The sequence below is a fragment of the Lygodium microphyllum genome, chromosome 16 (assembly GCF_053477565.2).
Source record: "Lygodium microphyllum isolate KBCC chromosome 16, Lygodium_microphyllum_v1.1.10, whole genome shotgun sequence".
Taxonomy (NCBI): domain Eukaryota; kingdom Viridiplantae; phylum Streptophyta; class Polypodiopsida; order Schizaeales; family Lygodiaceae; genus Lygodium; species Lygodium microphyllum.
In genome coordinates, this window is record NC_141150.1 from 144,154,355 (window position 1) to 144,172,256 (window position 17,902).

At 40.3% G+C, this 17,902-nt stretch overlaps 1 protein-coding gene across 2 annotated transcripts; it reads right to left on the reverse strand.

The window, feature by feature from the left end:
* Positions 1-771: 771 nt before the first annotated feature.
* Positions 772-17,564, reverse strand: LOC148023537 (BTB/POZ domain-containing protein At4g01160-like). 2 transcript variants are annotated; one of them, XM_087696516.1, is made up of 3 exons: positions 17,216-17,564; positions 3,395-3,591; positions 772-3,235 (listed from the first exon to the last, which is right to left on the reverse strand). In XM_087696516.1, exons 1-3 carry the CDS (start codon positions 17,428-17,430, stop codon positions 2,028-2,030), a joined length of 1,620 nt encoding a protein of 539 aa, XP_087552642.1. In that variant the 5' UTR covers positions 17,431-17,564; the 3' UTR covers positions 772-2,027. The 2 variants fall into 2 exon arrangements, with proteins under 2 accessions (XP_087552642.1, XP_087552643.1); XM_087696517.1 differs by having other exon boundaries at positions 3,395-3,572; positions 17,216-17,462.
* Positions 17,565-17,902: the final 338 nt, after the last annotated feature.

A 17,902-nucleotide genomic window follows, 5' to 3' on the forward strand; every position in this document is an offset into this window, starting at 1 on the left:
AACATAATAAGGAAGGTGATGATTGGTAGTGCCACTAGGTAAGGTTTTTGGTTCTATCCTTGATTATGAGTTGAGAAAATGGATTGAGAGCTAAAGGCATAAAGCACTTAGACAAGCTAGCTTCAAACAAGATACCCCATCCTTGACCACATATTCATGTTACATCCCATCATTAAGAAGGGTTGAGCATAAAGAGCAAGTATGTACTAACAAATTAATATTTTCTTTTACTAATCTAATCTTCTATTCTACACAAGTATGTGTGTCTCATTGAATATGAGATGTGCTATAGCCTCAAGGAGATACTACAGAGAGACACAATATGGGTGTATTAGAGATGCTAAATGGGGGGGTGAAGAGAAAGCATTGCATAAGCAAATGTTTGACTTACAATGAGATGTGAGGTTTCTACCCTTGCCTTGTTAAAAAAGGAACTTGGCCCCTATGTTGAATTATGGCATCCTCTTACTAAAAACTTTACATTCTAGAAATCTAAATTTACCAACACAACATCAAGTAGTACTTTTTGCACATGGCATGGGGATAAACAATAAGAGGCTTCTTCAAGACTACACTACCACAAGCATAGACTCCACTTTATAATAAGACTAAAAAATGCCAAATGGGGAGGTGGCAATAGATGAGCACTACATATATTAGAGGTCCACAGATACCAAAACGACTTCAAGGAGCACTTATTGCGCTTGGCATGCAAGCAAACAAGTAAACTACTTCAAGGTTGCAATATGTGAAGTGTAGACTCCAATTTATTATGAGAGATTAGTGATGCCAAATGTGGAAGACAAGATAGAGAAGCACTACATATATAAGGGAGAAATAAAAAATACAAGATATATTGCAGATGCAAGATGGGGATGTAAATATAAAGGAGTACTACATAAGCAAATGCTCGGCTTACTATAAGATACAAGCATACCAACATTACCATTATTAGATTGCACTTGGGCCTTGCATTGGTTTATGGCATCCATTGACTAAAGATTCCACATTCTAAATATCCACACACCCCAAATTCATTGTCCCAACCTCAAGGATTTGTTGCACAAGACATGAGAGCAAGCAATAATAAACTTCTTTGACACTCCACTCCCACAAATATTGTCATAGATAGACATGTGAAGAGCTAAAGGCTTGTCAGATGATCTTTGACAGGTGAATGATAATGTTTTTGGGAGGGTATCCTTTCTATAGCTTGCAAAGGTGGTAAGCTAGCTTGATTGACATACCATACTATCAACCTTTGTTAGTTGGCCATGGAATATTCCCTTTATTGTTGGGAGGAGGCCCCAAAACCCTTGCCCTAAGACTTGTAAACTAAACCCATATAACTTAATTGCTTCATCTAACTTGTAAGCTAGACCCACATTGGTTAGCTTTTTTATCATTTGGTTATCTAGAACTTATTTGACTTAAAAGTTGAGACTTATGCGTTATCTCGTCAGACATGGCTTCTCCTCATCATTGGAGACTCACAACATTGAGAACGATGAATCATTGGTGGCACTCGACAAGGGTGGGGCATTAAGCATATCTAACAACCATCCCCCCCTTCTATGTCAACACACATGTGAATTGCCTCCTTGGTCCAACCTTTAGTCTTTGAAGATGAACTCGAAGTAGATACTTTGTAGGTGCCTTGGCGAAGATATCTACTTCATTATGTTCTAATTATCACATCATGCCATAGTTGGCTCTCGTATCTCATCCTGTGTCTAGTTCCACCATAACCCTATGTTAGGTCTTTCAAGATAGTAGAAGCAACAAGCTCTCTTCTATACAAAAATGGCATCACCTTACTTTTCAAGCCTCTCCATGAGATATACTATCACTACTTTTGTCATGAAGGTCATTTGTGTATCTGGTGTGTGTTTTTTCTTTTTCTTTTTTTTTTTAGGGGGGCTTATATAGAAGGGTTTTTTCTTAGGTACCAAAACTAGGTGATAATTATTCAGAAATATCACTCGACTTTCTTCAAATAGACCCTTACGTGAGATGTGCGTCCAAGTTCAAGGAGAGTCCTTGAGCTCAAGATCCAGCCTAAAGAAGACTGGACCATTAATTGTGAGGTTCCATCTTGGGTAACTGAAACCTCTCTCAATGAACCAACCGGAGAAGAAATCATTGAACTGCACACAGGCACCAGATACTTCTGCGCATCGCAAATCACAGTGATCATTGGCCATGGTCTCATAGTTCTGAGAGTAATCTCTCTTCATGGCAATGGTGTAATGAAGATATGAGAGGGAAGAAGGTGGTGATGACGAGGAAGAGGTTGAAGGAGAGGCTGTTTTGTTATTATTGTTGTTGCTGATGTTGTTGTGTGACGATGGTGCCAGCATGAGGAGGATACAGCACGTTAATTGCGAGTTGTAGGAAGCCTTGACGGGTACAGACCTTGCCTCGATGTAGAAGGTGTATTTACCTAGAGAGAAGTTCCGAGACAGGAAGTTGTCCCCTGTGCAGATAACCAGCTCCAAGGGAAATTCAAAGTAGACCTGGCAGCTGGTGGCTCGGTGATGATGCAGGACGTAGGTCTTGGAATCACCCCAGAAATTCTCAAGTATGAGGTTATTTCGTGGCCGAAAGCGGTTGTGACTGGTTTTCTTCCACATCATTTGCTGCTGTCTCGCATGCGTGAAGCTCTTGAATTTGATCGCCTCCATCATGAGAGCTTGGCATGCCTGGCTTCTCATTAATATACTGTTGTTGGCAACCACATCCTCCAAAAAGTCCCCTGTTGTCCAGGGAAATCTAACAACAGGTAGTATCTGTTCTGCAGCCTGCACCCGACTCTCCATATCATGGCAGTTACTTTCAATCCAATCAAGCACAAAGTAGAAAATCTCTTCCTCATACTGCACACTCAACAACTCACTGTCAAGCACAACCTTTACACCTTCAAGGCTCAGAGATAGAAATTCAGATTTTCTGGCGGCCACGTCGGGAAACTGCTGAGAAAGATAACATCGACAGTGCTCCACTATGGGCTGCACATTCGTATTGGACTTCAGTGTCTCTGGAAGTCCTAACACCAGCAGGCAGTCACTGATGGTACTTGGAAACATTCTAAAGATGTTCACAAGAGGCTCCATGCATGATGAGATTGCAAACCGATCTGCCAAGCACAAAAGCATGATGGCAGTTTCGGCATTCGAAGGCTCTCGCAAGTGCCCCGTGTACATGTACTCAATCAGATTGTACAAGCCCTGTCTTTCTACAAAAGCAACCAGTTCAAAGACAGTAAGTTTACTACAGTTACATGATTTCCTGCAGCAGTCAAAATCCAGAAAGAGATATTCCACCAACCAAACAGATGTTCAGGAGGCTCTTACGCATAAGACAGCTGTATATATTTCTTTTCAAATAACCTCACCTTCTTTGGTAACTCTGGCAACAGCAACATCTGATCTGGACTCACTCATTCCATTTGAAAATAGCCTCATGAAATAGTCTGAATGTGCAGCCAGTATAACAGAATTCACATGTAATTGTTGTGTCTCCTCCCTTTCTTCCTTGTCACTATCCAAAAGTTCGATGCCTCCAGACGCAGCCTGTAGGCAAGAAATCTCTCTATCTTTTTTTGGTAATGGAAACCTCTCTCTCTCTCTCTCTCTCTCTCTCAGAGTAAATCATGGACCATCTTTTAGCACATCACACTCTGATGTCTAGTGACAATCAACATTGTACGTGACTCTCTCTCTCTCTCTCTCTCTCTCTCTCTCTCTCTCTCTCTCCGCGTGTGTGTGGGCGTGTGTGTTTTGAAGACATGGGCATGAACCCTAGTTGATTACCATGGATTGTGGTTGTTTAAGACAGTCCATTGCAGAAGATGCATGATGCAAAGGATCCTTGAAAGTCCTTTCAAGTGTGGACTTACATACATTATTCACGTTGCACTTGAAGAAGAACTAAGACGCTGAAGGGAAAATCAACTAGAAAGCATGATAATGGAAAGGCAAGAAAATTTTTTACAATATCTGTATCTCAAAGACAACAAACAAAGAAAACAAAATCAACCATCTCCCATTCAATGAATGTGCAATGCATTGATAACCAGGGGAAACAGGCCATGAGTGACACAACAAACCTGAGATATGTCAACATTTTCAGCTATTTAATATATGCCTGCTGCGCATTTAATCACTTTTTCAAATCAAATACTTGACTCCCAAACAAACCACATTTTGTGAAATTTGCAAAAATTGAAGATAGTAAAACACAACAATATATTATCACCCTCATCAAAGTGCAAAGCACATCTATGGCGATCAGCTGCCTTCTTTTGCTTTTCCAAAGATCTCTGAAGTGCATACTTTATCTTTGTATAGACTGCATCCAAGCTTTCCACATATTGATCAGCCTCAAAGATTTTATCCTTACACGGTACCTTTTTGCCACTCTCAGTAACCTCAAATGGAGCTTTGCCAATGGAACTATGCACCATATTGTTGTGTGCAAACTCTACCATAGGCAAATACTGCTCCCATTGTATCTTATGCTCAAATACATAGCACCTCAAAAGATCTAGCATTATGGAATTTGCCTCTTGAGACTGACCATTTGTCTACATATGGAAGGATGCCGAGAATTTCAGCATGGTACCCATATTCTCAAACAATCCCTTCCAAAATAAATTGGTCATTCAAGAATCTTGATCATTGATGATCAACTCTGGCATACCATGATACTTAAATATATGCTGCAAAAATAAACATGTTATATGATCAACCTTTATCTTCTTCCTCACCACAAAGAAATGGGCTTGTCTGCTAAACCTGCAAATCATAGTCCATATCACATCATTTCCTATAGGTGTTCTAGGAAGCTCAAGGATAAAGTCAATAGCAATAATCTACCAAGGCCTGCCTGGAATAGGCAAGGGCTACAGCAAACCCAACATCTTTTGCCTATCATGCTTCACTTTCTGACATACGATGCATGTCCTGACAAACTACTCTACGTCACACCTCAAAGCTCGTCAATAAAAGAAATGCTCCAATGCCTTGACTATGGCATCAATCCCTCTGCCCTACATAAGAAAAAGCATGACTCTCAATCATTACCCTAGGCATCATTCAAGAAGGACATCATTCAAGAAGGCAACCTTTACGTCCATCCGATAAACAAGCCAAAAATGGTGGGCTGCAAGAGCCAAAATAACCCAAATAGTAGACATCCAAGCCATAGGCGCAAAAGTTTCAAAATAGTCCAACCTTGCCTGCTAAGCAAAACCCTTGACAACAAGCCTACCTTTGTACTTATCCAAGAAACCATTTGCAAGGTACTTAGTCTTATAGACCCATTTCACACCTATCACCTTCCGCTTCGGGGGACGCAAAACCAACTCTCAAGTCTGATTACACTCAATGGAATCGAGCTCCTCCTGTATGGCTCACACCAAATATCATGTGCAAGAGCCTCCTCAACTGTAGTAGGCTCACTATCATGAAGAATCTGTAACATAAGAGCACAATTCACACAAAGTGAACTATTCTGCTTGGTCACTCTGCATGGATATGGAGGAGAAGCAAGAAAGTGAGAAATACCTAAATCCTGCATGAGTTGTCGGTACCAATGGAGATTCCGGATAGGCTCATTCTATTGCGAGGGAGGATGATGAGCCTCTACTACCTGCAATGCACCTGTCTAGGGTAGGGACTCCCCCTCACCATAGGAAGGTAAATCCTCCTCATCTAAAGGCTCCCCCTCGAACCACTAAGTACCCCTAGAAGACTTCGGAGGAGAGGCAAAAGGGTTGGAAGTGTACGATGAAGTAGGAGTTGCATCCGTCAATGGAGGTAGGGAAACCAAAGTAGAGGCAGGAGAAGAAGGGGAAGGAGCTAAAGACGAAGAAGGGGTGAGAAGAGATAACCTAGAGAAGGGAGAAACTGGGAGGGGGAGTTGGGTCAATTGATGACAAAAATCACTTGCCATAGCACCATCAACAGGAACTTCAGAGGCCGAAGCCTCATCCAAGTTCACATTCGTGGTCACCTCAAGCTTTTGTATCGTCGGGTCATAGAGTCAATATCCCTTCATGGTAGTGTTGTAGCTCACAAAGATGAGTTTTCCTAACTTCGAGTCAAGCTTCGTCTTTCTCTTCTTGTTGCCGACATGGACAAAAGCATCACAACCAAAGATGCAACAATGAGACACAGAAGGCTTTCTGTTACATTAATAAGGTAAATTATAGGAGACAGGCACCAGGGATGACCGTCCGGGGGCCTTCGGCACCCGAACGGGATCAAGGGGAGCCTAGAGAGTAAGAGAGTCCAAGAATAGTAGGACTCACCTAAAGTAGACGGCTGGCAGAGAAAACGGGGAGAGAGGTGCCAGCACATATCTAGGCGAGGTTGGGAGGAGAAACGAATCACTCGTGCCATTGTTTCACGATCACTTAGTTCGTCATCGAGGGTTGGACTGCTGCTCGGGGACTGCTGCTCGTCAGACTGGTTAATTACGTCTCACTGGTATCAGAGCTGCCGGGTCCTCACAAAAAGCTGCCGGGTCTTCACGAAGAACTATCGGGTCCTGCTTTCGCCTATCTCCCACAAATGCTTTCGCCCGTCTCCTGCTAAAGCTTTCGACTATTCTCACGTGAATGTTTTCTCCCATCCGGATGCAAAACAAGACTCCAGAAGACGGCGCCCACACGTCACACGAACCAAGTCCGAGTACTTGACGGATTACGTCAATACTGATTAGCCGACGCCTGACAGGATTGGCCCGTACCTCATCATACGCAATTGAGTCCGTGTAACGGAACTGGACGGCAATATTAAGCCAGTCGGGCGAAGTCCCGTGATACAACTGTGTGTCAAACGTGACCTGTTAGGGAAGGGGTGTGTTTAATCCCCTCCTTATTCTGTGTTCCTGCCAAACAGGCTTCATTTCAACGTGACTGGCTCAGTTTGGGGAAAGACGAACTATTCCTCACTCTTTGGGGTTATTACTAAACTATTAAAGCCATCAACAGCTGCCCTATCACTATAATCAAGAAAGTACTTCACTTTGTACACAAATTTCTTATATTTGCTTTCCAATTCCAATGTATTAATGGAGGGAAAAGGGAGAGAGGGAGTAATTAAGGGTTTTAATTCTGGGGACCACCTTATGGTAGATCCCCATGAAACGGAGATACAAGAAGAACAATGGGAAGAATTTTTTGCCACACGAGAACAATTTGATGATCTAACTGCTCGTGTGCAAGCACAGGGGGTTCAAATGAAATTTCTAACTCAAACACTCACCGAAATAAAATTTCAATTAACCTTATTACTAGAAAGAGATAAAAATAAGCTAGAAACCTCGGATATTCCATCTTCATCAAAAGATTTAGATGTGACCATACGAGATCCTAGGGAACCCCACCAAAAGCTAAGGGATAATCCAGTGTTAAAAGATATGAAACCCCCTCAGTTTCGCGGGGAGGAAAAAGATAGAAATAAAGACACTATCTTTCATTTTCTCCAAAAATGGGAGGATTTGCACAAACTTAAAAATACTCCACTACATCTCCAAGCAATGGAGGCCAGTTTAACTTTGGGACTAAAGGCATATAAATAGTGGCGAACTTTAAAGGATGCAAATAAAATACTTGAAACTTGGGCTCAATTTGAATCGGTCTTTTTGAAAGAATTCCTTCCTGAAAATGAAATGGAAAGAAATTGGGAAGAAAGAGATTATATCAGACAAAAGGAAAGACGCCTGCTGACATATCTAGAGGAATATCGTGAGATAATCCTCAAATTGGAAGGAATAGATGAATTTCAAAAGACAAGAGGATTCATTCGGGAACTAGATAAGGCTTGTAAAAAGGAAGTGAAAAGGAGTTCACCTAAGACGCTTGAAGAGGCAATTAAATTTGCATTAATCAATGAAGATAGTACGTGTCCAGGTATACTCACTAGTCTCACTGATACAGAGCCCAAGACTAAGGAATTGGAAACCTCAAAATTTGTAGAAAAATTTAAAAGGAAAATGCCATTTCGTAAGGGTAAGAAACAACCTTTTGAAAAGAAACAATATGTAAGGCCAAAGTTAAGTCAAGATAACTTTTATAAGGCCAAAAAAGAAAGGCTATGTTTCAATTGCCTATCCCCTAACCATGCTGCTTGGAATTGCCCTCAAAGGAAAAAGGGGGAAGATAAAGGAAAGGATAAGAACAAGGGCAAGGGAAAAGAAAAACAAATCCATGTAGTGCAGACTCTGGAATTAAAGGGGTATGAAAAGTATAAATCTTTAGAGATTTTGCACAAGGATGTACAACACAAGTGTTGTATGTCAACTTCTATGTGGCAGCCTACTTTTGGGCCACATGATTTAGTTAGAGTATATGGATCGTTAGCTGGAAAAAGGGTTAGAGTCATGATTGATGACTCTGCTACCCACAATTTCATAAATTATGCACTTGTCAAAAAATTGAAACTTCCCCAACAAAAGAGTGTGCATCAATATGTTGTTCGTATGATGCAAGGTCAAGATAATAAAATATGGGATACAATGGTATCCAATTTGGAAATTGAGATTCAAGGATATAAAGATAAACTTGATTTCCAAATTATGAATATGGAAAGAGCCGATATTGCTTTAGGGAGGGAGTGACTATGAGGATTTGAACCATCCTTAAAACGTAGTTATCATCATAATACACTGGAATTTGAAAGGGATGGTAAGACTTTTGTGATTCACGGTGAACATGAAGTATCTGGTAATCCTTTGTTGTGTTCCACTGAAGTTCAGAAGCTGATAAAGAAGGAAGCTTGTGAGGTATATATATTATGGTCTCTTCCTGTACAAAACACTTTTACTTTCTATAATACAAAGCAACAATTTTCTTATGTTTGTGAGTTGAATATAAGTAATGAATTAAGTGGTTTGTTAGATGAATTTAAAGATGTATTTCCTTCTAATTTACCAAGTGGCCTTCCACCAGATAGAGGTGATATAAATCACCCAATTGACACAGATAGGGATACACACGCTATTTCTAAACCACCTTATAAGTTAAGTGAAACACAGCACCAAGAAGTTCAAAGACAAATTAAGGATTACCTTGATAAAGGGTTTATACAACCTAGCAATTCACCTTGGGCTTCGCCAATTTTATTGGTAAAAAAAAAAGATGGTTCTATGCGACTTTGTGTTGATTATAGAGTACTTAACAAGATAACAGTGAAGAATAAATTTCCCATGCCCAGAATGAATGATCTTTTTGATCAATTACAAGGGGCAAAATTCTTCACAAAGACAGACTTAAGATCAAGCTATCACCAAGTAAGAATTAAGGCACAGGATGTTCCTAAGACAGCATTTCGTACTAGATACGGGCATTATGATTTTTTGGTGATGCCTTTTGGCCTCACTAATGCACCAGCTACCTTTATGAAGCTGATGAATAGTGTGTTACAGCCCTATCTAGGACATTTTGTAGTAGTCTTCTTGGATGATATCTTGATCTTTAGTAGATCAAAATAAGAACATTTGGAACACTTACGATTAGTATTCCAATTGTTAAGAACGCATTCCCTTTATGCAAAGAAAGCTAAATGTGAATTTTTCGCACAAGAGGTCAAATATTTGGAACATATTATCTCGAAAGAGGGAATCAAGATGGATCCAAAAAAAGTAAGGGCAATTATTGAATGGCCGTCTCCAAAGAACCTAGAGGAGTTGCAGATCTTCCTAGGATTATCTGGATTTTGTCGTAGATTCATTCGAGATTATGCCAAAATAGCTGTTCCAATGACAGACCAACTTAAAGGGAAAGGGATGAGCTTTAATTGGGGAACAAACCAAAACGAAAGTTTTCAAAAACTTAAGGTAGCTATTGCTAAAGCTCCAGTACTATTAATTGTGGATCCCAATAAACCATTTGTGATTGAAGCCGATGCCAGTGATAAGGCGATAGCCGCAGTCTTATTACAAGAAGATCGACCAATTGCTTTTGAAAGCAAGAAATTAGACCGTGCAAAACAAAATTATTCCATTTATGAGAGGGAGTTATATGCAATAGTACATGCAATGAAGAAATGGAGGCACTATCTGTACGATGCCAAACTTTTGATCTTGTCTGAACATGAAAGCATTAAGTGGCTTAATGACCAACCGGATCTACAAGGGCGTAAAGCCAGATGGGCCAAACTCCTCCAAGAGTTCGACTATGAGATAAGGTATAGAAAAGGAAAGTATAATATAGTGGCTGATGCACTCAGCAGAATGCCCATCATAAATGAATTGAGTTTTACTTAGTTCACTTCCGATTTGCTTGAATCCTTAAAAGGAAAATGCCAGGTTGATCCGGCATATTCCAACATATGGGAAGCAATTGAAAATGGGGATCCAAATGGAAGGGCCTCCACTGAGGAAGGAATATCTGAGGATGTTCAAGAAGGAAATGGAGCATCAGGGATTGCTCAAATAGGATTCAAGTGGAAGAATTTTACCATTGATAATAGTTATTTGCTCTACAAGGGTAGGGTATGTGTCTCGAAAGATGAAGAAATAAGGCGCCAGATACTCTTTGAGTGTAAACGCCCCGAACAATGTAGTATGCTTAACAATTATGATATTCGCTTGTTTTCGAGATTTAATATAAAAGAGAATGAACACTTAAAGCTAAAAATGAAAATTACTCACAAAATTACAGCCATGAAAATGTAAAAGTAATGGAAACAAGATTGAGGGTTGAAGATGGGCAACCCCCTCCCCCCCCCCCGAAGGAATGTATTTCTGCTCAACCCAAGTCCCTTAGGGAAGAGCTCCGTTACAATCAACCTGAGAGTGAGAAGTAATTCTCACTCTCACAAGATCATGCAAAGATGTACAAACACACATGCATTATCAAGTATGCAATAATAAGAACTGATTTCTTTACAGTATGAGAGAAGAAAGAGAGGAAATCAGCCTTTCTTCATCATTGATCAGCAATACATGGATAAGGCTTACTTCTTGTTGCTAAAATGAAAGAAAGGGCTCGAGAAGGAGGTACTATAATGAATTTACAGGCTTGCTGTCCTGTAAAACAGCAGTGATAGAAGAGGGTATATGGAGGAATTTGATAATGGAGAAGAGGGGGATGATGATGGGGATGGATGGGGCCAGTTTCTGGCTATCTGTGGGTGTTGTACATGAGTTTACAGCAAAGAAAAATGATGCTGAATGAAGAAAAACGAGCTCTTATTTATAGGAGAGGGAAGAGCTGCAAAAGGGGAAAGTGGAGTAGCACAAGACAAGTGTCCAGCCACATGTCATGAGATGTGACAAGTGGTGGGACACTTGGAAACTTGTGTGACAAGTGTCTTGACACTTGTCTCTTCTCTATGGCCTTCCTTTTTGGGCTGAATATTGTCAAGAATAGAGACAACCAAATTTAGTAAGCACAGTCAGAGTACACAATTTACTATTTTTAGAATGACATCCCTATTTTTTCGGACTAGCATTTTTAGGCTAATTCAAGGCTCCTAAAATTTAGGGACCCCCCAATATGGGTGTCATATGAAAGCTTTTTCCGTGTACATCGCAAAAAACAATATCAGAATCTTCATGTGACTTTCCTATGCAAAGAAATGTGCATTTCAAGCTTTTAACCCACACATGCACATTGTACAAGCATTTCATAATCATGCCATCTTGTTGATTGTAACTGTCTCTTTTGGTGGATCTAGCCCACACTTCAAGGCATCAATCCTTTCTGTGTGCGAGTCTAACCCTAATATGCATGAGTTCTGGTCACAGGCGCCCAATCGGCCATATAGGTGGAAGTGTGAACTATCTTTTCTCTAACCCACCGCGTGGGTCCACCATAACCTGTGACCACTCATCAGTGGCCAGCTCTAATACACTTTTCTTTATATCTAATTAGTGCAAAGGAAACAAATTTAATAAATCATTATATAGACAAATTAATGAAAAAGGATACAAATTCTGTTTCTATAGAGTTGTGACATTGAGTGTCATGATACCCCTAGCGTGGGACATCCAGGAGTTAATAAGACTCATAGTCTTATTAAAAGGCAGTTCTATTGGCCTGGAATGAATAAGAACGTCCTTGACTATGTGGTCAAATGTAATAAATGCCAGGTTAATAAAGCCGAAAGATTGAAAATGGGAGGACTTCTCCACCCATTAGAGATTCCTTCGGGAAAATGGGAGAGTATCTCCATGGACTTTATTGTTGCATTACCCAAAACACAGAGGGGGCACTACTCTGTGTGGGTGATTGTGGATAGGTTAACCAAAATGGCTACGTTTATTCCAACTTCAACTCATGTTAAAACACCAGAATTGGCTAGATTGTTCGTAGAGAACATATACCGATTGTATGGCCTTCCGGAAAATATAGTTTCTGATCGGGATAGAAAATTTGATAGTCAATTTTGACGTGCCGTATTTAGGAAGTTGGATACTAAACTTAGCATGAGTACGGCGGACCATCCGCAAACTGATGGGCAAACTAAAAGGGTTAACCAAATCCTTGAAGATATGCTCAAGGCATATGTAAGTAAAAGGCAAACTAATTGGGAAGAGTATCTACCGATAGCAGAGTTTGCATATAATAGTGCCAAGTACTCTTCCACTGGATATAGTCAATTTATGTTAATGTATGGGTTTCAGCCCAGAGCTCCTCATGCAGTAGGACTGCATAAGGAAAAGGTTCAGGCAGCCAAGGACTTTTTGGAGGATATGAATAGCATGTTAAAATTTGCTCAAGAAAATATTAAGAAAGCTCAAAATCAAGCTAGAGCTTATGCAGATCCTCACCGAAGAGACATCTCCTTTGAAGAAGGAGAATTGGTCTATCTTAAGGTGCCTGAACAAACTAAAACCATGAAAACGGGACGATGTCCAAAGCTTTCACCTATGTATTGTGGTCCTTTCACAATACTTAAAAGAGTGGGAGAACAGGCTTACAAGCTCCAACTACCTGCTGGTAGTAAACACATCCAGTTTTCCATGTAAGTAAGCTAAGGAGGAAGCTGGGTGATTTGGATAAATTGATCTTAAATGATAACATTGAGGAGCTATTAGATGACCAATCTAATCCACATGAACCAGAAAGAATATTAAATGTTCGTAACAGACGAACAAGGAATACTATTTATCAAGAATGTTTGGTTAAGTGGAAAGATTGTTCAGAAGAAAGCTCAACATGGGAGCGAGTAAGTACCCTAAGAAAAAGGTTTCCCAATTTGGACCTTCCAAGTATCGTTTTCAAGGACGAAACCGATTCTTAAGGGGAAGGAAATGTTACATTAATAAGGTAAATTATGAGAGACAGGCGCGAGGGATGACCGTCCGGGGGCCTTGGGCACTCGAACGGGGTCAAGGGGAGCCTAGAGAGTAAGAGAGTCAAAGAATAATAGGACTCACCTGAAGCGGATGGCTGGCAGAGGAAACGGAGAGAGAGATGTCAGCACATATCTAGGCGAGGTTGGGAGGAGAAATGAATCACTCGTGCCATTGTTTCACGATCACTTAGTCCGTCATCAAGGGTTGGATTGCTGCTCGTCAGACTGGTTAATTACGTCTCACTTTCGACCAAAGAAAGTCTCATAAGGAGTCATGTCCTATAACACAGAAGTAGGGAAGCAACTGCGGATATGAATTGCAATAGCCACCGCCTCACTTCAAAGGGTATGATGTAGACCCCAATGCTCCAACATTAATCAGGTCATCTCTAGCATCATTCGATTCGCATGCTCCACAATACCATTCTCTGAAGGTGTGTTCGAATGTGTATACTCCATCTAAATGCCAGGGCCCCTACAAAACTAAGAAAAGATGGTAGAAGTAAACTCGCCATCATGATCTGCTTATACGCTACAAACTTTGGAAGTAGTTTCTGTCTCCACAAACACCTTCCACTTGCAAAAATAGAAGTACATCTCGTTTTTGTACTCCCAAAAGTAAGGCAATGCATAGCGACTAAAGTCGTGGATAATCATCATCAAATGCTTGGCCTTTCCAAGGAAGGCCATGCCCATAGGTCTGCAAAGGTCGATATGAACCAACTCAAGCATAGCAACTAAGAAATGTGTTTCTATGAATTTGAAACTTACGAAACATTTCTTAAAAGTACGAAACCTTTCTGAGAGTAAAAAACGTGGGCTTTTTTTTTTTTGAAACCCAAAACATGGTTTTTTTGACAAAAACTATTGGTCAATGTTAAACATGATGATGATGATGTGTAATGACTCGTGAGGGCTCAAGATTTTGGACAAGAGATTGATTTTTTTGTGATTTTATTTAGCTATTGGACTTGGTCAATCTAGTATCTATTCTTGTCTTGAGGGTTGAATATTATACGACTTTAGTCTCATCTATGAGTTATTTATGATATATTATGATTCATTCTCGATTTTGACATTTTGTCAGTTTGTTTTAAAATGAGAATCATGATGTTGCAACTTGACTTGGTCCATATTGTAGATAGGCTATTTACATGTTAATTTCAATTTTCTTTGTATGATATATATGAATCATAATGTTTGAGTTCTAAACCATAGTATAGCTTGTCCAAAGACTAACTTTGACATAAGTGACAAGTCAATAATGTATCATGGATATGTAACGCATTATTCTCAATTGACTCTATTATCACTCAAGCTCAATTGGTTATTCTTTGTTTAAGAGAGAGTTCCATAGAGGTTTAGAACCTCTTTCCCTAGTCAAAACTATTAAAAATCCCTATATAAAAAAACCCGCGTTTTTTATTTTACCCCCTCTTAAAAGAAACTTACGAAACACGTTTTTGACATTTCGTTTCTAAACATTTCTGATGTTTCTGGCTGCTATGAACTCAAGCAGTATAAAAGCCTTCCTAGTGGCAACCTGGGGATGTAGCTACCTATGCAGATTGCCCCTCAAACAGCTAGGGCACAAAGTGTGAATAGGAGAAAACTCGAAAAGTCCCTCCACCATCTTCTTCCGAGAAGCCTGTCAGATCACATCAAAACAAAGATGACCATAATGAGCATGCCAAAGCAGCCCAAGCTCGTGGAAAGATTACGTGGCTAAGGCTATGAGTGTGTAAAGCCCAACCTCCTAGGATCCTATCCAAAGAACAGTACCTGTAGAAGCATCCTTCATTGTCACTACATCCTGTGTAAAGACCACACAGGTCCCAAGCCGTGCGAGACCATGAACAAACAATAGGTTAAAATCTAAATCTGGTACATAGAAAACTTTGGCCGAAGAAGACTGCTTGTCTGGCAAGAAAGGAATAGTCCCTACTCCTTGAACGGGAACAATAGAGTTGTCACCGATGGTGATTGTGCCCTCTCGCACTCAGGTCCTAAAGCCAATCCTATCTATAGGTCATGTGAGAAGAGGCCCCACTGTCTACCAACCAAGGCTTCTCCTGAGTGGAAGAAGTAAGAGTTGTATCCTCCTCGGCAAATACATGCACAAAAACAGACTTTGTCGTTGCTAGGGCAGCCTTCAAATCCTTCTTCTAGGCTTCAAATGGGGGTACTATTGCCAACACTTCTCCTCTGGATGAGTGCCCTTCCCACAGTGTGCGCACTTGGGCTTCTTCTACTTCTCATCCTTCTTGTCCTCCTATTTCTTGTCCTTAGCATGTGCCTTCTTCTTCTTCTCTCCACCTGTACCTGCAGTAAATGCCTTGGTGAAGCCAGAACCATGGGCTCCAACCTCACTGAGGCACTCGTCATGCTCCAAGACAAGCAGTAAAAAATCAGTTTGAACCATGAAACGCCTAAAAATACAAACTCGTCCTCTAAAAAATGGGGGAAATGTTTTTTCATCTGCTTCCAATATCACAAGTCCAGATCCAAGCTCACCAGCAAACATGTCTGTGTAATCAGAGAAGCAAATATTTGCAGTGGTAACAGTCCTCAGTGCCTTCCAGTAAAGATGATTTGCAGTTTATTGACAAATGAAGGAGAGAGGAGCACACATGCCATGTGGCACTATTTTTCCAATTTTCCAAATTTATCAGTCCAACCTGAATTATTGATAGACTCAGTCTGATGCATTGAACTGCATGTACACAATTTCTCAGACTTCAATATTTAGTGCATAACAGCCTGTTATGGCTCTGCAAGCAAACTTGGCAGCTCCATCTTGTCCATCAGAACTGCATCAGCATAGGAGTTTTCCCCTTCCAAGAACATGAGCCAGCAGCCTAAGATGAAACAGTCAAGTTATGTTTTATTAGTAACTACAGTCCTCTGGCCTCCTGCAGAATTGACTCATCTTCAACAGAAACTCTGTGCTTGCCAACCAAGTGATGATGCGCTTATACGTTCACAGAAATGAGGCACAATTGCAGAAAACCTTAATGTAGGTACCGAGAAAGGAACCAACATCCTGTTCTATATTGCTCTTTCTCTACAGTCTGCTCTCTCATTAACTTCACATTTTGAGGTTTATAGTCTGTTGCACAGATTTTGTGCAATGAAATAAATTTAACGCCCTTCAAAGCTAGCTCATCACTTCTTGAATTTGGTGTTTTGAATTGTGTCCAGCTTTGGGATTGCAGGCATTTGAACAACAGGATAACTTTATTCCCTTTAAATGTTTTGAGCCTCCTTCCTTGTGCTATGTATGGTTCGTGGTGCCAAGTGACTCATCTAACCTTCCATGTTCCAAACTCTTCCTCCTCGTCCTTTTTTGATGTCCTTGGTCACAGCACTTCCTTGAAGTGCCGCCACCAAAACACTGACCAACTTATTTGTGTTTGCGCATCTGCTTTTGCTACTGGCGGCTAATATAGCCTGTAAAATAACAGCAGCCCCCTGTTGTGATTAATGTGTATGTCCAGGAAAATGAATGAAATCAGGCTGGTGCTAGAAGCTCAAACCAGTAACTTTAAAAGAGGTTCGAGAAACAGTTTCTTTACGTTTTTCTGCAATCCTCCACCGATCAAACGACTCTTCAAGGCAGATTGACCCGTGCATAGATTTTGCATGATGCACGGAAAGCTTTACTGGAGCAAATGACAGTATCTTAAGGAAAACGTCGGTTTACAGAAAACATTTGTATAGCCTGATCAAATGGTGGAAGTTCTTAAGGAAAACGTCTGCTTACAGAAAGAATTTGTCTTTGTGTATGCAAAAACCGCAGGTTTACCAGAGAAAATGGCAACATAGCCTTATCTCATGGTCGAAAATCGTAAGTAAAACGTCTGTTTACAGATAAATATTGTCCAGGAGAGGGGGAATTATGGTACCTCAGTTTCTGATAAGTTGGAAGATGGCAGCAGCTCAAACTGCAACAATCGATCCGAGAAGTGCGGATTGTTGAAGGCAAAGCCGAAATTTGGCATGGTCGTACACAGTAGCAGGGAAAAAGAGGACAAAGAATCGCCTGAAAACTGAAGCTGACGCTGTGAAATCGAATTCCCCCTTGCAATGATGTGACGTGCACGTCCTTCTTCCTGTTCATGCGACTGTTCTAAAAAATTTGTACCAACACCTAAGCGCTGGAGCCTGGAGGCTTGAAGAGATACATCTTTCTTCTTCCTCCCCTTGTGTCACCTGTCGTACAAACAAGTCCGGAGACCAAGCAGGTCTGTCTTTTTTTTTTTGGACCCTTGCCCAAGTGCAAATGGGGCAGAACTTAAAAGAATTTGCCGTCAAATTTTAAATGACAAATTTAATCATCTTTTTATATTATTATTAATTCCTACACTATATGTGTGCGCATATATATAATTATTATTATACTACTATTAATTATTAGCCTATGTGTGTGCATATATATATATATATATATATATATATATATATATATATATATATATATATATATATGAGCTCCCTATTGAGATTCAGCTCATCCGCTATATGCGCTATGATCTTTTAATTGGGACTGACATTCTTCAACATTGTGAATCTTCGGCATTTAGCAATATGCA